The sequence below is a fragment of the Rhea americana genome, unplaced genomic scaffold, assembly GCF_003343005.1.
Source record: "Rhea americana isolate MKP2758 unplaced genomic scaffold, rheAme1 scaffold_131, whole genome shotgun sequence".
NCBI lineage: Eukaryota > Metazoa > Chordata > Aves > Rheiformes > Rheidae > Rhea > Rhea americana.
The window spans coordinates 2522836-2546287 of NW_028185384.1; the positions used below are offsets into that span (position 1 = coordinate 2522836).

Consider the following 23452-nt stretch of genomic DNA (forward strand, 5'->3'; position numbering starts at 1 on the left):
CTCTGTACCGCCCGCCCGCCGCCATCTTAGGGGCGGTGATGGGCATCAGGCCGCGCCCCCTCTCTGTACTGCCCGCCCGCCGCCATCTTAGGGGCGGTGATGGGCATCAGGCCGCGCCTCCCTCGATACTGCCCGCCCGCCGCCATCTTAGGGGCGGTGGTGGGCGCCGCGGCCCAGCCCCTCGGGGCCCAGCGCGGCGTCGGTGAGGGGCGGAGGCTGGGGCCAGCGCGGCCTGCGTGGCGTGAGGGTGGTGGAGGTCAGCGTCCCTTGTAACGCCTCCCTTTTCCTTGTCTTTATYTATCTATCTTCCTTTTATTTATTTTCCGTTTCCCAAGAAGACGATGCTGCCRGGAATCTTGGCGCAGCCAGCATGCTGCTTGAGCAGGCTGCGCTCGCCGGGCGGGTGCAGGCGCTTCTGGGGGTGGCTGAATGCTGTGTTCAACAAGTAAGAGCAACCCGGTGGAATTACCCCGAGCGTGGGAGCCCTCGGTGGCTGGGGCCTGCTAGCAATTTAACCTTCTCCTCCTTCCTCAACGCCCGTGGCCCCAAGTGTGCTAGCACCTCCTTAATTTATCTAGAAAGGGGGTAAGAAAGATGCCCTCTCTCTGAGGGGATCCCAGAGTTTAAATTCACTTCTGAAATGTGCTCTTTTGGAAGGGTTGTAATTCTTAAGCAAAAGCCTTCAGGAATGGCATATTTGTGACAACCCAGTGCGAGTCCTTATAATCCAAATGCCTTTAGGGGCACAAAATGGTAGTAAGTGTGAAGCCTTATCCTGGTTAGAGAAGGGTGTATTTTCTTTCTCCTTATAGACACGGAAGGAAACAATTAGAGGGGTCAACACATGCCAATACTGGGTTTACTTCCAGTAAATTGTATTTTAATTTGTTTGATATCTTATCATGCCTGTAACCAAATATTTGTCATGCAGCATTCTTATCTTAAAGACAGTCAATCTGCCAYGTTAGAAAAACACGTGAATGTCCTTTCTGTTTTGACAGGGTGGACTACGAACGTATACAAGCCGTCGGCCCCGACAGGGCAGCTTCGGAATGGCTGCTGCGCTGCGGYGCCTTGGTGCGCTATCAAGGGTATGAGAAGTGGCAGCAGGACTACAATGGTCTCCCAACTGGGCCCTTGGGGAAATACAAGATACAAGCAATTGATGCCACTGACTCCTGCATCATGTACAGAGGATTTGACTATTTGGGTAATGTTGACACAGCTGTGCAAAGAATGTACAGAACAGTCTTAATTCTTAGAATTGCCTCAAAATATGAACTTTCTTTTCTTGTTCCTTACAAAGATGTAAAGATTTTTTTTCCCTTAAAACGGCTTTACATGTATTCAGCAATTCCTCAGATTTTGTTGGAGGTGACCTGTGAAGCAGAGAAAGATTGGGAGCTTCCTCAGCCCTTCTCTGAAGTAACAGCAGAACTGAGCAACTGGAACAAAGATTTGCTCTTTCATTGAGTTCATGGTTAAGTAGTTGGTAGCATAAAGCGTTGTTTTAAATATTCTTTTTTCTCTAAACCAGGTGATGATTTTGGGGGGCTGTGAAGTCTTAATAGTGTTTATTCTCCAGTTGTTCATGACATCTTCAAAGGGGGGGGGAAGCTCTCAGTTTCTAATAAAGTAAGAGACATTTAAAAAAATGCTTCAAGTCTCCTTTAAACAATAAAGAATAAAAATGAGGAATATAGTTTATTTTTTTTATGGCAAGGGACCCTGAATTTCCTGCATTATTACGTTGCTAATTCAAATTAATTGTTTATGAACCATACTTGTGGAGTTTTTCTGTTTGTCCATGCCAAAGCTTTTAGAATCTTACCCGAAGTATACAACCCCCACCTTTTTTGCCATTTTTGAAGTCCCAAAAAGGAGGACTCATTGTGTATTACAGGCCCACTGTCTATGGGAAGGCGTGGCTCTGTTCTTGTGGAGGCAGTGCAGTTACTGAATTCACAAGTGAGAACTTCACAACCAGTTCAGGTTGTTCTCAGTTTTCTGAAACAAATACTCATTTTGTATTTACAGATGGCCTTGAACATGTTACAGAAATCAAGCTGCAGAAATGTATTTATATACAGGATGAGTGTCTACAGAGGCTCAGTGAGACTAAGAATTTACAGAAGAGTCTCCTGCAGCTGAAGATAATTTCCTGTGGGAATGTCACAGATAAAGGCATCATTGCACTTCACAAACTGACGTATGTGAACTGCTGAACAATTCTGTAGCACCCTGCTTCCCTAGTTGTTAGCACCCCTTAGTACTAGTGTTGATTATTGGGATATACTGCACTTCTAGATTTCCATCCTCAATGTTCACTGCAAGGGCTGAAGTCTGAATGTTTCCTTCCCCTGACAGTGCCACCCTGACCAGCCCTGACTTGAGTACTCTGACCTCTGGCCACCCGCTGTGGCTGTTGTGGGGATGCCTCAGAAGTTTGTGGGTCTGTGGGGTGACTGGGATTGAGGAACTGACCTGAATGACAACCAAGGAGGGATGGCACTGCTACTGCAGGAAACATTTCCTCAGGTGTAGTTGAAGACGAGCGCAAAGCTACAAGGGTAGCTCTGAAAGAACATGTCAGTTAATGCATACATATTAAGGAGCCTGTTAAAGTCGATATCGGATAGGGATGTAGCAATGAAGATACTAGTGGAGAAAGACAACTGTCTGCCACAGTTTTTGAATCCAGAGCTGTTTGTTATCTTCTGAGCTGAGTGCACTATCCCCCATTATATTCGAAATAACTTTTGTGGTGTTGATTATTGCACAAATTAGAGCGGGACAGGTAGGTGTGCTCTGCTCACATACCACCTTTGTCAGAGCAGAGATAGCAGTAACAAATGTAACTTCCTTTCACATTAACACACTAGTTTAGTTTCGGTTGAGAATAAGTAAGTACTGATCACCTTGGTATCTGCAACTGAAGCTCCTTTCAGGGCAGAACAAAAGGCTTTCACAACGCCATGTAACTTTTACTTTAAAAATCTTTCTACACCTTTCACTGCTTTCTATCACTTTGTTTTCCTGTGGTCACCGTAGCTTTGGGGGGGGTCTTGGGGCAGAGCTCTGATTTCTAATGTTTAGGCTTGGGAAGCAGTGTATGGGTTTGGGAACTTGGCACGTCTATATAGTTTTGTGCTTTATTGAACCATGGTCTTTAACTCAGAACTGTTTGTTTATTGCACAGGAGTAGAGGCATCAATAAATGCATGGAGTGGTGAATTGGATTTCATGCTAAGTAAATTATTAGTAAGGACTTCCTGATCAGCTAAAACTACTACTTAAATGACTATTCCTATATACTAYCTAATTTAAATGAAGCTTGATGGTGTTGGGAGGAGGGCTCTCTTAAGGTGGGCAGAAGGGCTGAATTATAGTGAACTTCAAGCACCCGCTGTGAAAAAACTTCTGCTAGAACCAGTGATGTTAAAACACTCAAAATAATTACAGTAGGAAAAAGTCTGTCTAATTTCTGAGTAAACACTTATATAATAGTTACTGACTTTTTCTCATATATATTTACAGGAACCTTGAATATTTATATCTGAGTGATCTTCCTGGAATAAGAAAGAAAGAAACTACTGTTCATATGCTTCAGCAGGCATTGCCAAACCTAGAGGTGGAACTGGATTTAGAATAAAAGCAATTTCATGTAATTGGGAAGTATTTTATTTCCTGGTATTTGTCATATGTTGCACAAATTATGTTGCAGATATTACTACATTTCCAGATAAATTTGCCGCCCCCCCCCCCTTCATCACCCTTTGACTCCTGTAGCCTTTGTCTGTTTTAAATGGACTGAAATACAGACAAGCAACCTAAGCTTGTCATAAAAACTGAGCTGGTGAACTGAATGTATCTACATCTGTGGGGGAGCAAGTTCTCTTAGAGCCTGGACTGTCATCTTGTCCTCTGAAGTAAATGATGCCARGCACCATTAAGGACAAGATTTTGTACTAGCTGCATCCTGGGCCAATTCTTCATGGTATTTCCTAGCAYGGAGCAGGCAGGAGCTGTGTTAAGAAATAAAATTCCCTTCAGCCTGTGTTGCAAAGGACAAGGTCCAGGAACTGACTCCCAGGCTATTTTACTGTTCACAGAGCGTACGTAGGTGCTGTGTTACCGTGCAGCTATGCAGGACTAGATGACTGCCCATCCATACAGAAAACACTGGTATCCCAAAGTTTTTTGAGTGTAATACAAACTACCTAAGGACACAGTGTKCAAGATTAAAATATATTAATGCAGGCATCTGCCTATTAAAGTTTGATATGAAATAAAGCTATGCAGTCATGCTCTGTGAAGATAGGGYATCTGTCCCACTGAAACTGGGAAGGAAAAAATTTTGGTCTAGGTTCAAGCAGGAAGAGGATGTTCCTTGCCCAGTGTTAAGACTTTATACAGTGATGTGTTGAAGATACCAAAAGACGTCCAGTAAATTGGAAAAACAAGCTACACTTACTTTATTCAAAACCAACACAATATTACATCTTGAAATTACAAAACCTGCGAGATTCTTTCTAATACATATACTTAGGAAGAATTCCTGCCTGTGTCTGGCTAATGTTACAATTTATTTTTCATGAATTGTTTTTGATGAAAACAATTTCTGTAACACTGTTGGCAGGTGATTTCACTGTTGACCAAAATAGCAAATAAAAATAACCTCGTAATACATGGAAGAAACAAGCAGGASAACTCTGAAAAGACTAAAGAAACAATAGGTTGTATTAACTATATGTTCCCTGTCTGGTAATGACGCCTGTTCAAACTTCCATCAAGTCTAAGTCACTGCAATACTTTTAATACCTTGTGCTATAGAAATGAAGTACACAACACAGATGTATCTTTAAAGCAGTGCTATTTCAGCAGGTTCATAACTGGACCAGTTAGGCAGCCTGTCTTCAGGCTTGGCTCTAAAAASACAACATACCTATCTTCTACTCACATGTGGAGTAGAACAGTAGGTTTATAGTTCCCTGCAGGATCATTTACTTAGCACTGTACAATACAGTCTAAAACAATATTACTGTTCTGACACTGCAAGAATCTCAGACTAATTTATTTGKCATAGCAGCAGTTCTGCTGCCAAGTCAAATACAAGCAATAGATAAGAGATGTTAAATTCACACYGTAAACACTGGTTTACAGTAATTCTGAACCAGTAATCATGAATTAAAGCAAAACAAATGTATTTTCCTTTGTACACAGAACACTGACTAACACGGAGTTCTTTCTCTGCATCACTTTCCTTCCATTAGTGGCCCAGAATACATAACATTACAGACTGCTTTAGTATTTATCATAATGTATATTGATTTAGTTTTTGACCACATACTCTCCTTTTATAAACTCTGAATGACTTGAACTTTGAACAATAAATAGTTCTTACTCTTTTGCCATCCAGTTAGATGTTAGGGAAATGGTAGTTTGATTTCCTTGTTTTGCAGAAGTACTTCTTGCTGTCCAAAGCTGGTWGAACATTACTACTGGTTAACTGAGGCAGATACTGTAACTAAAGCAGAAATTATATGTCTGTATTACTTTGAAATGAGAATAAAGCATGCATKTCATTTTACAGAAAGGAATATAAGCTATAAAACTACTCACACTGTAATTCTGCACTTTTCAAATTAAGAGTCATGAATCTGGTGTGCACTTACTTGTGCTTTACAACTGGACTGCAACCAGAATAGCTTATTAAGAGTAATTCTTCCAGTAGTCCAGGGCAAAATCATCCTATGTCACAGATACRGAGGGGGTGAGTCAGTTTGATCTAAGAATTTATATGCTTCAGCAGTTCTCCATCTTCCAATTTCCCTGCATGTTACCAGTTCATTTTTATAGCTGTCATGGGGAATTTTGATCACTGGCAGAAAGGAGAACTCCTGAATGCCTATCATTGTAAGGCAGGACTAGAAGCCTTGGGCTGGAGTCTGGAAAGACTGAAACGAGAGGGAGATATTTGCTTGGCAGCTTCAGTCACAGAAACACCCACTTTGTTGTGTAACAGCTGGAACTCAGTAACTGCCCACCCTCGGTACAATGAAGTGGAGTAATCAAGCTTGAAGCCACAGATGTGCACATCCCAGGGGCTAACATCCACTCCCAGAATGATGGGTGTGATCCTATCATCTGTCACAAATGGAACTGGGCATTTTTGCCATTTTACTAGTTTGGGATCCGAAAGTATTAAAATATCCCAAAGAATTCCAAGTTAAACTGGTCGTACGTCCACTTTGGCCAGCTATCCTGCTATGATTTGTCAGGAAGGCAGATTCCTAGATAAACCTGATTTTTCACATAGCTCTCAATRTGCCCAGTGACTCAATATAGCTGCAATCTAGAATTCAGTTTGTACTGAGCTACTCTTTAACCTGGATTTCTCTCTGGGGAAACAGAAGCAGGAACACTTCTCTGTCCAAGCACCATGTCTCCTTAACACTGCAAACACATTGCTGGTTAACGCTAGGCTCAGCGGAGTATGTCTGGAGGGAGCTCTTACCATGTCCTCTGGGTCTGGAATTCTTACCCCACTGAAGAATTGGTTGGTGCTGAATACTTGCTGGTGCCTGGATTTTTAGTGGGCTAAAATTAAGATCATTTTGATGCAATAGCTCTATCTCACCTTTAATTGTCAGCATGAGCCCACTCGTTGGGAACCAACAAGAAAACACCTCCCATCCTTAGGCACGGGATATTAAAAGCTACTACAAAATATTACCCCTGGCACGTGCTTCCGAGTCAGCCTGGCTGGTTTCCGAGACGCTTTTTCATGTTCTTTCCCCAGATCTCCTGCTTCCCTAATGCTGTCAAAGTAGGGATGCTGCAGTAACTGCTCACACGTCTGCCTCTCTGCAGGGTCCATATGAAGGCAACCCTTAGAAAAGATGAAGTAAAAGAACACACAGAACATTTGTTAAAAGGTCTGCACAATTCCATCTACTCAAAACAGCCAGCAAGTATCATCTGCACAGATACATGTGCTAGTTTGTTTGTTAATGAATTCTAGGAATCTGACTTTTAAGAGTCAGCATGAAGCTTGCAAAGCAAAGTGGCTAATTAAGCAGCTAATACTGAACAATTCCCATTTCTGACACAGAGCAATAACTGAAATTGAGGCTAGAGYGACAGTTACGATTGTATGGTGCAGTAAACCATCAAACCATCAACTATTAAAAAACAGTTAAGCCCATAACTTTCATTTGAGCTAGAACAGCTTTCTTAAAAGGGGAATCCTCTGTATCACTAGCTGCGTTGTTCCAGTGCTCAGAGCAGCTAACGGTATCTAACGCCACCTAAAGCTAATAGTACCTAATTTGTATCCATCCTCACAGTTTCCAGTCTCTGCACCTCAGTAAGAGAATAATTTATTTTCCATCTCCACAGTAAAGAGGATAAAAAGGATGGTCTCAAACTGCAACGAGAAGGTTTGGGAAAACCCTTCTTACAGCAAGGATTTTGAGGATCTGGAGTATTCATTGTGAGATTCTCCATTATCAAAGGTACTTAAGATTAGACAAACACTCATTAGAAATGGTATACATAGTGCTGCATGTGATTCAAAGAAAGGAGTGGATTAAAAGTCCTCTCCAGGTACCTTCTAGCTCTGTTTTTCTAAGAATCTCTGATCATYTGGTACCCAAATCTTACCCATCCACTACCTGGGTAAGCAAAATAGATGGATAAGCAGAATCATTGGCTGAGCCTCAATGCAGAGCTGTTGTTTGCTTACCTTCATGAGAGCTAATGCAGGGTATGAAATATTAGGGAATTTCATTTCTAATGGCTCCTGGGAAAAAAAAAAAGTACAGTTGCATTGACAAGTTTTTCAGGGTATAAAGCTTTCCATAGCAACATGATCTGTACATCACAAAACATGAGCTGTACATCACAAAATGCACCTGTCATTTTSTGTGCTTAGAGCAGAATTGCATGGCATTGGTGTAGACAGTTAGGTTGGCTACTGTGTCACCAGAACRAGAGAAGAGGAGCAGAAGTTAAGGATTTGTTTGATTGCTTTTACACAGGATATCAGTTACAAAAAGTCATGAGAGGGGTTCACCTAGCTCCAAAATATATTCCAGTGGATGCGGGCTCAGTAGAGGGGTGGGCAAAGCTTTTGAGTAGGGAAGAATTCTGCACKGTGGAGGATGGGACCAGCTGAACTAGTGAGGCTTTCTCAGCTCTAGTTCCAAAGCTCCCAAGCTTACAAAGGCATATCCTTAATCTTTAAACTGAAAGGAACTACTCTTCTGTTTAAAATTAAACATATGCTTATGGTTTTGTGGGATCAGGCTCTAGGATTCTCCGTGGAGGACATAACATCTGTGTTTGTTGCTTGCCATTTGCACTAGCACAAACCCTTTGGAGCAGAGGTTCTTTCACACGGAATAGTAACTAGCTAGAAGAGGATATTTTGGCTGTGCCAGAACCACTGGGTCTTAGATGCTTGCAGCAGGGTTTTAAAGTCATGGAAATGGTCTACGCTTCACTCAGTTACTCCTTAAATGTGACAGCACACAAAAGGATGTGAGAATAGCTTTGTCTGCATATTCTGGGGAAACAGAAGCAGGAACACTTCTCTGTCCAAGCACCATGTCTCCTTAACACTGCAAACACATTGCTGGTTAACGCTAGGCTCAACGGAACATGTCTGGAGGGAGCTCTTACCATGTCCTCTGGGTCTGGAATTCTTACCCCATTGAAGAACTGGTTGGTGCTGAATACTTGCTGGTGCCTGGGAATAAGATCCCCTTTGACCAAGAATAAAAAGCAAAATTAGATTAATTTGCTGTTCTTGAACAAGTCTATACTACAACAAGGCTGATGCCATTGGAGAGAACTTCTAAACAAATGGAATATCATCAAATAAGCTGATGAAGCATTCATTTGTGAAAACTAATCATCTTGGATTTCAGTGATTCCACAGCCTTGTAAAAGTGTTGAATGAAAGGCAAGGCCACACAGCTCCAAGGCCTGCAATCACAAGTGCCCAGGCATTATACCACAGAGCTCACAGAAATTCAGCTGCGGGGAGCAGGTTTTGGAGCAYGAATACCCAGCTACTGTGTTCCTTCCACTCCTAGCTTCTTGGTTTCCATGCTGTGCAGCAGAATGGCCATCAAGAACTGTGGTCACCATAGGTGAAAGCCTTGAAAAATAMATACTGCTGTACATCTCCTCACCCAAATGCCTAGACCCTGTCACTGCATTATATGGGGACTGCAAATTCAGATTTGCACAGGCAAAAAGAAGTAGAAAAACATGGGTCACACTAAATAAGGAGGTGGAAAAAAAGCACTTTGTTTCACAGACAGATTTGCTCTGTGCCAGCATCTGTACTGCATGTTGGCTGAGTCTGAGAGTGGGTTCTGCACTGTGAGAGCAGAAATGTGTCTCAGCATCAGAGCTAGAGGGTGCTGTGCAAACACTTAGGAGGATCTGAAACTCCAACCAGGCCACAGCACCCAGCTTCAGCCAGGCATYCATCCCAAAGCAGTTAGCAAGACAAAACCAACAACTCTCTCTCTTGCTCTCATCCAACATGATGGACCAGCCCAAGGCTCTGATGAGTAACTGGCAGGAGCCACTGTTTATTTTGGATGTGGCCGCGTGGCAGCGTGGGCATGCTTTGCTGGCACGCTTTGTTCACTGGGAGGGTGAGCAGGGCTCTGCCAGCTGCACTCTCCATACTAGCGCAGTGTTTCAGCATTGGCAAAGGGTTCCTGAGAGGCAGCCTGGCCACCTAAACAGTCTTTTCTGTTCCAACTACTGGAAGGAGACAGGCTAACCACAATTGTTCCAGCCTTATTAAAATTTAACTCATTTTGAGGGAAATTCTTTTTSTGTACTGCTGAAGACACTGTACAGAAAAGGGCTAAAATGCAGCACGAGCTGGAACAGGCTGTTGCTTTTCTCCAATGCAGTTTCACAGCCCTTTTTTGAAACTCAGAGGCCTACAAGAGAGCAGCTCAAAGCAAGCAAAATGTTAAAACCAAATCCATAACAAAAGRGCCACTGCAGTAACAAAGCCACCAAAATTTTACAGCTTTGAGGAAGAAGCTTTGCTCTATAAACTGTGCCTCCGTCCATCACCTGGATTAAAAGGGAATTTCTTCTGTCTGAAACCCTATAATTAAAAATAAATTATAACCCAACTAACATTTGCTCAAATCTATTTTGGAAGATGAAACAATTAAGGTTTAACTAAGTTCTAGTTAAAGAGGTTATTTGTTTAAAGCCATTAGTTGCCTTTATAGTTTTCTAAATTGCTTAGTCTCTGTTCCAAATCCATAGTGACTCCTATAATTCCTTGGTGAATAAACAGGTGGGAAACAGGTGGGAGACTCAAACCTTTTCATGTTCACACTATCTTTACCAARTGCACAGCCATCGATAGACACCTGCAATGTTTATGAGACTGCCTCCAAAGCTGTGATGAACTAAATCCAAGTATTCCTTATCCAGAGGCAGGGACCACTTTGCTTGATACCAAACCCTAAAAAATACCCTGGGTCTTTCACACATTTACCAAAATGTCTTTGGCCCTTTCTAAATCAGGCACATTCTTCTATCTGTGCTGGACCCACCAATTGCTCATCACTCCCTTCTGCAAGAGCTGTCGCATCCACCCCCCCAGCCTGGCCAGGCCGGTGTTTCTGTGCTCCCCCCAGGCCTGGCAGTCAAAGGGACCAAGAAGGGCCTCCAGTGGTCAAACACACTTCGCATCTTTCTTAAACTGCACTGCCCAGGACCATATCCAGCTTTCCAGAGGCTAAATGGAGCAGAAGGGCCATTTCAGGCAGCTTGCAGGCGATAACCCTACTTATACAGCCTTGTCCACTCCATGCCTTTCTGCTGCAGCATGAAACCAATTCTACCCCACAGATCTTTTTCTGAAGAAGTCACCTCCCAGGTGGATGCCAACTTCTCTCTAAATCCTGCAAAGAAACTAAGCACCATCTGTTACTCCAACTACACAGTCTCCTAAAAGATATGCACATACAAGACCTGCTGGGAAAACCCAGCTCCCACTTACAGACAGTAACTCCTTGAATAAAGCCAACAGCTACTACAGGGWGAAATCCACAATGTAAATTCACCTCCTGCTGAAAGGAGCTCTTCCTGGCTAATCCCAGCTCCCACCACAGAGGAGACTACTCCTCGCTAAGCTCTAGTCCCACCAAAGGAATCAGGAACGTCCAGTGTCACCAGAGAGGTGCTGTTCTCCCCTTGGCCCCCAGGAGTACTGGACACGAAGAGGGATTCCACCTTCTCCATTCTCTGAGAGCTAATTCTCTGTTGTCAGTCCCCAGGCAGGGCGCTCGGATACAGGCAGCTGGGAAGCTCTCTGCAGTCTCTCTGTACAGTCAGTATTTCCTCAGTTACAGAAATATATCTTTCAGGCCCCAAAGCCCAACCAGTGCACTGACAACAGTATCAAATGTAGCTTAGAGGAGATGAGGTCTGGTTTCAGAAGTGACAGGGTAACATGACTGTGTGCTGCATTCCAGCCCGCGTAAGGGAGAGGCGGCTCACTGCACACCCAGAGCGCGTACAGACAGGCCTGACCGGTGCAGAGCAGACACTTACCCAGGGTTCTCCGGATGAGGTACAGCTGGTCTACGTCAGATTTGCCAGGCCACAGGGGCACCCCAGACAACAGCTCTGCAAAGACACAGCCTATCGCCCACACATCCACAGGAGGTCCATACTGGGTATCTCCCACGAGTAACTCTGGAGAGCGGTACCATCTGGTAGCCACATAGTCTGTGTAATAATCACTCGGCCCAGCTAGGTTGGGGCCAAGAAGGAGAGAAACAAACAGGAATATGGAATCAGAACGATGCAGAAGAGCTGCCATCAGTCTTTACACATGCTGGGATAGCAACAASAGCACCTCCTGGGCAGGCAATAGCTACAGGAACAGGATGAGTCACTGGCCACCAGCAGAACCCAACTTGGGAAACACTTATGATCTGGCAAAAATCAAAACCGTGTTTTTCTTGAAATGAAAATATGCAGAGTGCTGCAGTGGGACCCTGCGTCAGCCAGCATTGATTCTCAAACCTCATGTGACTTGTCTGAACAAGAGCTAAAGGGAAATTTAAGGAGTTTACAATGATGGAAAATGTGAAGCCGTTGTTTGCAGAGACGGTGCCTTCTGCCAAAGGGGTCCCTCCTGCCAGGGAGCTCCAGCTGTGGCTCCAGCATTACGTAAGTGACTGCAGGGCAGTGAGGAGATACCCAAGCCAACCTGCATCTACCTGCTCTGGCACCACCAGCAATTTAGCTGCCCCAGCGGAGCGCTCAGAAGCAGTTCGTTTACAGAGGGAATTGGCCTCAGTGTCCAAGTTAGGTCCCTTTAAGCTGGTTTGAGGATCTCTGCCCTGGCACCTCCAAAGCCTTTAGCAGAGCTTCTCTGTGGAAACAAGCCAGCCCTTAAACAGGATGATTTACACATGCATCACACAAAGACAAGCGAGTATTTATTGGGACTTGAGAGCCTCCTCCTACACTTCATTTGAACTTTCATGTGCAACAATCCATGTAAGTAGCTAGTGAGCACTCACTCAGTATGCGAGCAAATCCAAAGTCACAAAGTTTGATGACCGAGTGCTTTGTTATCAGGATATTTTCTGGCTTTACATCCCTGTGGATGCACTGGAAATAGGAAAAACAAGGTTAAAAGCAAGTATTTAACCTGGTCCCTTGATAAACAACCTCTTAATACAGCCATATACCCCTTGAAAATTGTGCCATGAATCTTCACCAGGCAATCACTGCTGCTGGAAGAGAAGATGAAARGATTTCTTACAGCAGCTAAAGCCATGTCCTGCTGGGCATCACAGCTACTTTGCCTATAACCCACCTTTGAAATGAGACACTGCGGAGGCTTCAGCATTAGATCTGGGCCTGACAAAGAGTTTCTGTTGATCAAACCATCAGAGACCTTAATTTCTTTCGCCTTTATGTGGAAGGTGTGCTCTACTGAGATCCCCAAGGTCCAGCTTACCTCATCCCTGTCCTGCCATTGCCTAAGATCCTGTGAACACCCAGGACTTTCCTGGCTGAGTTGGTGGTAAATTATTGTATCTTCTGCTAAGGACTGAAATGCTGCTTGTTAACCAAAGTCACTAAGTCCTAGAAAAGGGCAGCTGCATAAAACCCCATTACCTGTGATCTACAGCAGGTCAGACTACAACATCTAATTGTCCCTTCAGCTTTAAAACTCCATTAAATCTTTCAGACTGAGAAGGGGAACAGAAAAAAAGAAACAAAACAACAAATGCTGGAAGCAGGACAGACCTATGGCCAAGTTCCTGTGGCTCAGGCACACATAATTCTTCCAGCAAAGACGAAACATCCATTCCAAAGCGATCTGCTGCCTGCCTCTTAAATCTCAAGCCTTGGCTCATAAACAAAAACAAAGCATCACAGTTAAAATTGCCTAAAGAACTTCTTCCAAATGCTCCTTTCCTTCCCTGCTTCTTAAAGCATTCCCATAGCTTTCTACACATTTTTTTTGCCATGCACAGAGCTCACACCTCCCTCTAGAAAGCATAGGAGGTTGTAAGATTTGTTTTAGTGCACTTAAGTTTTGCAAAGTTTTAACCAGTGACCTGACTCAATGCCTGACTGTTAACAGAAGGATTTTCTGTGAAATCAGCAGGAGCTCGCTCAGCTCTTTCTTGATCAGATGTGATACCAGTTTTCTGCAACTTCAGCTGTGATGGATGACAGAGAACATAAAAAGATATACTCCGGYTCAGTCTGGAAGCTGACCTATAGTCATTAGTGTAAATCATTCCTTGACAGCAAACCCAGGGGACTTGCATGATAGATACAGCTACTGCAGACACATGCTAACAGTTCAGATATGTATTTTCTAYTAAAAATGAGAAATTTCATCTGACTTTTTCCCATGAAAGCTGTGTAAATGGGAAAACAGCAACAGAATCTGCATCTCTTTCAAAGCCATGTTGCAGCACTCTTCAGTGCTATTTAGAGGACTTACGTTATGTTTATGGCAGAAGTTTACAGCTTGGAGAGTCTGCCAGGTTATGCTCTTCACGAGATGCTCTGGCACGCTGTTTTAAAAAAAAGACATTTTCATTTTAGTCAGTCAAAGTAACTTTATTATTACAAAAGAAAGGAGGAGGAGGAGGCTGCCTTTGAGTGCCAGAAGATCATAGAGGGGTCTCCGAGCAAAACAGGGAGCAAGTCAGCCAAGACCCACAAAACGAACCCTAGCAGCCTTTCCTTGCTATAAACAGGTTACAAGAAACACAATAAYCCTCAGTTTACTGCTTGCCCATTGCAGGGAAACAGAGAAAAGTCACACCAGGCTGCTGCTAACAGAGGTTGTTTGTGGCTTTTCCTTGTTCACAAGCTGCAGCYGAGCTCTGTACCTGCACCTCTACAGAGCCCTTTGGAAAATGCAAAGCTCTCCTACAAGATTACTCTCCAAGCATCCCAGAAGCTTCAGCTTCCAGCACCACTGAAATGCAATCAAAGTTAACACAACCAAATATRAGGATTTATGGCTGCTGAGAGCATGGCAGGGTTTGGTACAACTCAGTCACAGCCAGCCTGAGGTCTACTAATTGGTGGCAACACATCAACGCATGCGAGTCCATGTCAACTCCTGCCTTGTGGCTGTGCTTAACATCTCCATTTCCTTGCACCATTAATCCTCCTGAGATCCCAATAGGCTATGGCCCTCTACATCTGCTCAGAGACCTGGAGGTAGTAGAGTACTTGCAGTATAGGTGGGGCTCTGACTTGCAACACTGTCCTGTCATTCATTGTCCAGAGCGGAAAGGTGACTACATGGGAAGGGAAAGGATGTTCCTACAGCAGTCTAAAGCCCTGCTTTGGTTTGCATCTCCTCTCCCTTTGCTGGCTGGCAAACACTTCAGAGAAAGAAATCTCTGTTAAAGATCCAGCCTCCTCTCCCCCTCAATTACTGCGCAACAGTTCCTAAAGGTCTTTGCCCATTTGTAAAGGTCTTCAACAATCACAGGAAAGGCAGAGGTGACATTCTTGGCATTTTCAAGCTCAAATCCAATTTTGTTTCATTTGTTTAATGCTTCAAACCTTTTGATCCATTGTAAAGAAAACAARACAAAGCAAAATGCAAGAGCCCTAGCTTTTTCTTTAAGACTCTTGTACTCTTGCTGGTACAACACAAGTTTGTTTGCAGAAATGCTCTAGGATGATGAGAGTGCTGCACTGACAGCCTGATAAAAGGGATGAAGTTGGTCAAATGCCCTGGAAACCTGGTGCCAAAAGGCATGTGCCCACCTGTCTTAGTCCTGGTCACAAAAGACCAGACCATCTGCAGCAGCAAAGATCAAAAGCAAAGTATGCAACCAGATATYAGTTGTTCACATTGAGGTTGCTCTGAATGAGTGGAAAGCAAACGTGAACCTTTTCCCCAAGGAGGGGTTATTCAACCTGTCTCAGTTCCAGGTGAACAGTCTYAAACTGCTCTGAGGTGGAAGTTGCTCACCAGCTCACAAAGAAACATGCTATCAGCGTATTCCATTCTCCTTCTAGAGCTGTACATGAGGGAGAAAGAGTAACAGGCTCTTGTTTACTCAATCCCTAATTAGACTCCCACATGCAATTCATTTAGCTCCAAGGCCTGTAAAATGATCTATGAACTTATACTGAACATTTCCATGGCACCAAGTCACTGTGAATAATTAGGGATGATATATTTAGTGGGAGTATCATTTATAACGTGTCAAAAAAACAAATCCTGCCCTGGAGAATGCTTTCCTTCTGCTCATATAGCTCACACTTTGTGCAAATGCCTGTTTAAAGGGGAGGATCTCTGACCTTCTGGGAGTTCACTGGGATTGTCCCTGGAGGTGCAGGCATAGTGCTTAGTCTGGTAGCCCCAGCTAGCCAACGCACACTCCTTAGTGCAGCCAGCGGCTAGAAGTCACTACTCTGCCACATGGACCATGCCAGGCATATCAGCACACAGTTTGTGTAAGTTTTGGGTGCTTGATCACCCTGGCATCAAGATCAGAAGAGTTCACACATCCCACTCACTGGGCCTAGTGACTTCAGTTTGGAAGCAATAGCAAAACTGCAAGAACCAAGGATGACGCTGTCCCAGACACATCCTCTCTTTCTTGCCAGAAATCTTGTACAGGTGGAATGTAAAGAACTGGGCCTTCACTCAGAACTGCTTGATGTCCTGACATCAGCGCTGCTGGGGAGCATTGCAGAGATGCTATTTCTTCTCCATACAGCCAGCAGATCCCGGAGGCATGATCACTGTGTRTTTACAACACTGGCTCTGTGCATATTCCTGCTCAGAAAAGTCCCATGTAAGGATATGGCATGCAGTGATGTAATGCAGGATGCCAGAGCAAGAGTCTGACAGACCCAAGCAAAGGCGAGTGCTGAGACACCAGGAAACTAAACCGAAAATAATACACTGAGCAAGAGATTGTTGCTCTCTGGAGTTGTTATTGAGGTTCTTAAAGCGTTATCATCTTACAAGCACAGAGTAAGAAAGAGACTTTAGGGACTGCCTGGTCCATCTCCCTATCCACACGCCTAGCCCTTTCATAAGAGATGTTTGCTTAAAATTTGCCAGTAAAAGATTCCCCATTCTTTCCAGCTAGCTCCAGTCAGGATTTAAAATGCCCCAATTGCTCAGAAGTTTTCAYGCTATCAAACCTAAACCTTTACTGCTGCATGCAGAGCTGACCTTTACCCATCCAGCCCTTTCCTTTTAATTTGTCTAAAGAGAACATGGTCACAAAGAGCATCAGAACTCCAGCAGCAAAGCCTCATCCAGCCCAGCCCTCAGCCTGGCTCTAAACACGAGGTCAGAGCATTGCAGAAGGGAACAGAACAGCCTTCTAACAGTCAGAACTACATCTGAATGCCAAACCAGGCCTACAAAGCTGCTTCTAGTGCTCTGCATTGGGCTGGGTGACAGCCTGTGTGATGGGGCTCTGTTGCTTCTTCTCCCTTACAAAACGCTATGAAGGTCCAAACCAGCCCCATGCGATGATCCCCCTCCCTTAAGGGAGYGCACCCAGGAGCTGCCGAAAAGGCAGGCTCTGCAGTGAGCACAGGACAGGCGTCAGCTGGAAACCAGACCAACCTCCCCCGTCTGCCAATCCGCCATGTCCACGGTGTGACCCTGCCACAGTGACTGGCAACACACCCGAGGGGCAGCAGGAAGCAGGGCTGCATGCCCCCAGGCCACTTGCCCTTCCAAGCAGCCTTACACTCTTTGCCGTTGGACATAAGGTCCTCTAAAGCCCTTTGGGTTTGCTCCCTTCAAGCCAGGCAAAGATCACCCAAATGCTCAGGCTCAGTGCTCCAATCTCCTTGGTGAGCAGCACCGCGCAGGAGCACACGCAGCCTCTTAGGCAATTCTTTTGGATGTCATTGCTAAACAAGAGTAACAGAGCGAGTCCTGAGACACCTCGCTTGCTATTAATGAGATTCCTCTGAAAACTCTGCAGAGTAGCAAGAGGTTCCCACCGACACTCCACAACTCCTTTTCTCAAAAGCTCCCAGTGAGACACAGGCCACTCACCCCTGCGGGTGCCTGTCCAGCTCATGGAGAACTGTGTGGTCGCAGTATTCAAAGACCAGGTGCAGCTTTCGCTTCCTCCTGAACACTTCCAGCAGATTGACCAGGTTGGGGTGTTTCAGTTGCTGTAACACACAATGGATGGACTGGTTAGTTACTGCACTGGGGGGTACAGGGGAGGGGAGGGGGATACAGCGCTTTTATCCACAAGCGTCTCATTTAATAGAGCGGAAACCTTTTCTACGAACACAGCACAATGCGAAGCAGCAGCTCAGCTACAGCCCAGCCTGTGGTGGTAGTTATTTTAGGAACTGATGGTGGACCACAAGTCAGCTTGGCTTCAGCAAGTGCCTCTTAGAAAAGATGCTCATAGATAAAGAATTCATCGCGGTGCCCACAGCTATTCCGGCAGCGCCTTTTGCTGTACGAATCCAGCCTTTGACTGCACCACARTGAAAACCAGCTCTCCCTGGAGAACAGCTTGGGAAATCGCACACTGCAAGRGCCCCTAACAGCTGAACACACACGGGAAACCAATGTTGGATGAGCACAAGTAAAGCATGCAGTTTCAGCTCCACCAGCTCATCGTTGGAATRTGGAGGGGTTATTTAGGAAAATTTTTATTGTCGCTTCCTCTTCTTCCTCTCAAACCACTTCACAAGCTCATACCAGGGCTTCCTCTCCTGGGGACYTCAGACAAATTCTTACCATTCGTAGAACCCAAGCACAGCTGGGTTTTGGACATCCCCCGCAAGAGGTGAGGATGGAAGTTACTGGAGTTTCTAATTTTTTACTCTTTTCTCTACATTTTATGGGAGGACTTGGAGAGCAGCTTTAAYCAAGGGATACAATACAGTAAAAAACAAAGGAAAAAAACAAAGGAAAAAAAGGAAACAAAGAAAAGCCAGACCCAACTCAGGAACACTGTCTTTTTTTTCCCTTTTTTTTTCAGATGACTAATGTCACCATCCCCTGTGCTTGCAGGGACTTGTATCCATGAGAGCCTTGCCTGACTGAGGCTTTGGAACAAACACATTTCTGAGYAAGGAGACTGGAAAGGGCATTGCCTAGGAGTTACACTAATGCCATCTTCTAATGTGCTTCTGAGCAATCTGGAAAAGCCTGCAAAGGAGAAGGTAGCGGAGCAGGTCAAGCCTGGAGAAAACTGTAAGGACCCTCAACTAGGGAATGCAGCTGCTAGGGAAAGCTCGTTGTTAATCCCAAGGTAAAGAAATGCTGAAAACCACAACTTAACTGGCTATTCCAGTCCGRCAAACCACAGACTAGCTGCAAGGAGCTGATCTTTCTAAACAGCATCTCTTACCACAAACATGTCTCATTCCTTCAGTCCCTCTGCAGGGCTGGGGCTCCTTCCCRCACCATGTAAACCATGCGCCAGCATCAAAGATCCGATCGCCTTGTCATAYTCATCTGGATCATACCTAGGCTAAACATAAGATCTTCTGACAACTTCCTCACTCCCCCAYGATGGGTATTTGTCCTAAGTAACTTCCCAATCTACTACAAGGCCCCTGGACAGTGCTAGAGGSCCTGACTCTCAGGATAAGTTTCTCTGCCCTGGCCATGTCTCCCAATCTTGTGTTACTGGCAGATTTCCTCTGTGCATTCCCAGTTCCCAAGGCAGGGTTATTAGTTAAGATATTTAACCACAACGGAGGAGGCTTGTAATCCCTCTAAAGCTTGATATTTGCCTAGCAGTGTCTCCTTTCTGATCATTTCCCTACCTACTTTGCAAGAGATGGTCAGATACAGAGAACAGCCTGCAAGACTGCTGAAAATCCCAGCAATGACTGCAGATCTCCCCAGAAAACCATGAACCGCCAGGTTCACAGGCTTAGATCGCAAAAATGGCATGTAAACTTGCAGCAGGCTTCAGAAGCCACGATGGGCTGGCATGTCAGAGCAGTCTGCCTGAGAAGCTGCTATACAGTAAAGTAGAGATCCAGAGTGGAGTACTAGTAGGGAAAAGATTCCCCTGCAGTTTCTGAAATGGAAATCCACGTACGTACAAGAAAGACCATGTAAGATCTGRCTGCCACTGCCCCATCTCTTAAATCACAGTGGCTATTACTATCCAAACGTGCAGTWTCTCTCTCTCAACTTTCAATCACACAGGATTTGTGTCTGCACCACACAACTTACMACATATTAAACACACACATGGAGCAAAGCACCTACTTGCCATGYGCAGCACTACACAAAGTCCAGTCTACCAGTTCAGACTCCACCAAGAAAGTCAGGAAGCTGCTGATAGGGCCCTTTCCCTCACCCTTCCAGCAGCTCCTCACGAAACTGCATGAAGCGGTTCCTCCCTTTTCCATGCCCTATGTGCACTGGTGTATAATGTTCTCAGGGATCACTGGTAACGCAGAGACACCCGAGAGCAAGCTGTGCTGCCAGCGGGTACCCTGGGTAACAAGGGGCCGATTCCCCCGTCCTTCTCGGCAGCTCTCCCTGCCAGCGCACGGACAAAATGCCGGGCACTGCTGAGCCTGCCAGCAGGAAGGAGGCAGCAGAGACCACCTCTGCAGCGCTCAGATCCCCCTTTCACAGATAGGTGASGACGAAGTAATCGCCAACTGATGTAAGGCCAGAAGAAAGCCTAACAGTAATAGGAGATCTCTGGAAAACCTCTGAGGGTGAAGGGTGGAACAGGCTGTGCCTGGGAGACACAGGGCTCACGGCCAGCCTCTGCGCCCGGGGCCCTCCAGGCGGTCGGTTCACCGAGGCTGTGGCTCTTGTGCACAGCCACGCACACAAAGCTGCCGTAACTCTGCAGGGACCCTAGCGTCCCTGTCTGGCAGGGCAGCGTTTCCAAGGCTATCAATGCTGCCATTTGCCGCTTGCTGGCAGCACCAGGGTGGCCTTCTCCTCCCTGTCCTCAGCCTGGGTGACGAGGCTTTGCGTCTCCTTCTGCAGGCACACCAGATGGGCTGTATCGGCTTTACCCTGTAACTACAAAGACTCCCACGCTCAGGTGACAGGGAGCAGGTCTATTTTCCATGTCATTTATGAGCACAGCATTGAATTTTTCTCCCATCTTCTTTGCAATCTYGGAGCAAAGAACTATGTCAATCTCCATACGAGCTTCGCTTCTCCCCATCCTGAAAACTAGTGCCTGGGACCTGAGAGAAGAATGCGAGATCCCAAGYGATAAGGGAAGGCGAGCAAGAATCGATTCTTCACTCTCTCCCAATACATGAACTAGAGGATCTCACAAGACCTTATTTAGCAGCAGGTCTAAGACAACCAAAAAGCATCTTTTTCTCACTACACATTACTAACCGGTGGAACTTGCCACTGCAGGATGCTGCAGGTGCMACCACAGACGGTTTCGTGAACCAAGGTTCTCTGTACCGCGTTATGCCTGCGGCATTTAAAATTCACCCTGCTGAAAACAGCAGGCCTCAGGTTTCCACTGTCACTGAGGGGTTTACACCAAGACTAACTCTGTTTTCACGGCTTTCCAGACCCTCCTAGGGAATCCGGATCAAATGGGGTGCTGGCATTTCACCGCTCCGCATCTCCCACCCTGCTTCCATGGCTCCTGGCCACAGAGCCCTTTGTCTACAAGGTATTTACTTGGCAGAATAATAAATTATCAGGCCCTACATTTTCTACTGATGAAACACAATCTCACTAAATCTTTTACAAACGCTTACTTGTTGCCTAAGGCAGGAAACAACCTGGACAAACAAACAAACAAACTGTTACTATTTACYCAGAAAAAGTTGAAAAGATAGTCAAGCAGGTCTCCACTTGCTAAAATCAACACCGCCCCAGCACTGATCTTGCCATGGTCAGCCACAGTTGTGCGGGCTTTTTGGCCTTAAAGATGATGCATTYACCATCTTCATTACAAGCGTCTTCTGCAATGGTTATTTTCCTTTTCAAATCTTTAATAATCATTTAATTCTTAATGCATCTCAAGCATGATTTTAAGTCATCTTTGTTGACTTAAAAGACACAGCTAAACGTCTTCTGTTTGCTTTAGATAGGACAAAAACCTACCTAYCTTCTCCCCCAAAATCTGTCAAAAAATCAAGTATGTGTTTTTTTTCCTATATGATGGCTCTTCTGGGATCTCAACCATGAAATCAATGCTTAKTTTGCCTTTCTCTGCAGCAGGTGAGGGATCGGGCCCTCATATTCTTTTGACAATAACACTTACACAATTTACTTATATATAAATGCTCAATAAAAGGCAAGGCAAAAGCAAAAAGGAGTTTTAGACCAAAACAAGTTTCAGTAACATCATAACCTGCTGAAAACATTCAGTTAACTGCAAATCTGGGAACAGGTTGCCAGCAAGCAAATGGAAACGCACATGGAGCGCAAGGAACCACCTGCTGCAGCACAGACCCCAAACGCAGCGGCGCCTGGGCACAACATCGCCCAGAAATCAGGGACCGAGCGACTGCAAATTCTGGGAAAGGAGGTTTAAATAAAAGGGAACATCTTTCTCTGCAGATTTCTGCAGGGCTTTGTTAACTCCAAAATCCTAAATTCTTGACTGCCTAAAAGTGGATTGTGTCCGTTTGAGGTGCATGTCTCTTGCAAACAGGCCTTTTCACTGGAAATCATTAAAGTTTACAGTGTCCCCACCTATTGTAAATACTGGCCTTTAATCAGTTTAAAGCGTTTAAAGCTGTGACTCTTTCACAGAGAAAAAAAAAGAAAAAAGGAGAGATAACTGAAGATGGGGAGGTAACAGAGGTCTCTAAAATCCCGGATCATCCGGAGGATGTGCAAAGGGAACAACTCTTCCCATTTCTCCTGCCACACGCCCGGGGGCACCGCGTGGCGTCACCCAGCAGCAGGTTTATAACAAATAAAAAGATGTATTTGTTGTCACACAGCCGTGGGACTCCCTGCCGCAGGACGCTGCGGCGACGGAGAGCGTACACGAGGCCGCCAGGAGGTTGGAGAAGTGCTCCACGGAAAAGTGCGGGAAAATCCGTGCCGGACACGAAGCTACGGCTACACCGCCCRGCTCTGGAGGCTCGAGGCTCCGAGTCCCCATCCGTCGTCCTCCTTCTCCTGGGCTTCTCCCGCCTCGCCCAGGCTCTCCCAGCTCACGGCGGACCCTCCGCGGGCGGCGGCGGGTCCCGCYGCCTCGCGCCGCCGCCTCACGCCCGCTCCCTGCGCGGCGCCCTCGGCCCCCTTCCCTTCGCGGGGTCCCTCGCGCCCCTTCCCCACGCTCGTCCCTCGCGGGGCGCCGGCGCAGCACCTTCAGCATGTGGATCTCCCGCAGGGCGATCTTCCTGATCGCCGGGTCCTCCTCGGACTCCAGGAACTTCTTGATGGCCACGACCTGGCCCGTGTCCTTGTTGCGGCACTTGAAGACGACGCCGTAGGAGCCCTCCCCGACCTTGCCCAGCTTCTCGTACCGCTCCATGGCGCGGCTCCCCCGCGCCGCCTCAGCCGCGCGGCTGCCCCGCGCCTCCGCCGCCCCGCCGGCCCCGCCTCGCCCCGGCTCCGCGGGGTCCCCGCCGGCCGCGCAGCGCCGCCGCCCCGCGGCCGAGGAGCCGCCGGCGGCCGCAGCGCTGCTGGCGCGGCGCCATTTTGTGTCCTCGCCCCTGCTCGCGTCGCGCCCGCGCCCCCGGGTTTCCATGGCGCCCCGCCGGGCTCCGAGGAGGAGGAGGAGGAGGAGGAGGAGAAGGAGGAGGGCAGCGCTTCCTCCCCGCTCCTTTGCCAGCAGCGGCTCCCTCCCGGGGTCAGCGAGCCGTCCCACCCGTCACCCTCACGCACCTGTTTGTGTCCGCGGCCGCTTATTCGCTTCCCCGTACCGTGATGAAGGCGGCCTTCCGAGGTGGCGATCGCTTCCAGCAGATCCGGAGGAGC

General features: G+C 46.2%; 2 protein-coding genes across 3 annotated transcripts; one reads left to right on the forward strand and one right to left on the reverse strand.

The window, feature by feature from the left end:
* The first annotated feature begins 104 nt into the window (after window positions 1-104).
* On the forward strand, window positions 105-3668 carry DMAC2L (distal membrane arm assembly component 2 like). The gene is made up of 4 exons (XM_085297871.1): window positions 105-445; window positions 1002-1210; window positions 2038-2209; window positions 3538-3668. The coding sequence occupies exons 1-4, from the start codon at window positions 342-344 to the stop codon at window positions 3650-3652; spliced, it is 600 nt and encodes a 199-aa protein (XP_085153997.1). The 5' UTR covers window positions 105-341; the 3' UTR covers window positions 3653-3668.
* Window positions 3669-4405: 737 nt separating this feature from the next.
* On the reverse strand, window positions 4406-23050 carry CDKL1 (cyclin dependent kinase like 1). Of its 2 annotated transcripts, none has more exons than XM_085297870.1 (9): window positions 22839-23050; window positions 17591-17712; window positions 14033-14105; window positions 12588-12678; window positions 11608-11808; window positions 8686-8768; window positions 7748-7804; window positions 6737-6892; window positions 4406-5521 (listed from the first exon to the last, which is right to left on the reverse strand). In XM_085297870.1, the coding sequence occupies exons 1-9, from the start codon at window positions 23004-23006 to the stop codon at window positions 5420-5422; spliced, it is 1053 nt and encodes a 350-aa protein (XP_085153996.1). In that variant the 5' UTR covers window positions 23007-23050; the 3' UTR covers window positions 4406-5419. The 2 variants fall into 2 exon arrangements, with proteins under 2 accessions (XP_085153996.1, XP_085153995.1); XM_085297869.1 differs by having other exon boundaries at window positions 4406-5527.
* Window positions 23051-23452: the final 402 nt, after the last annotated feature.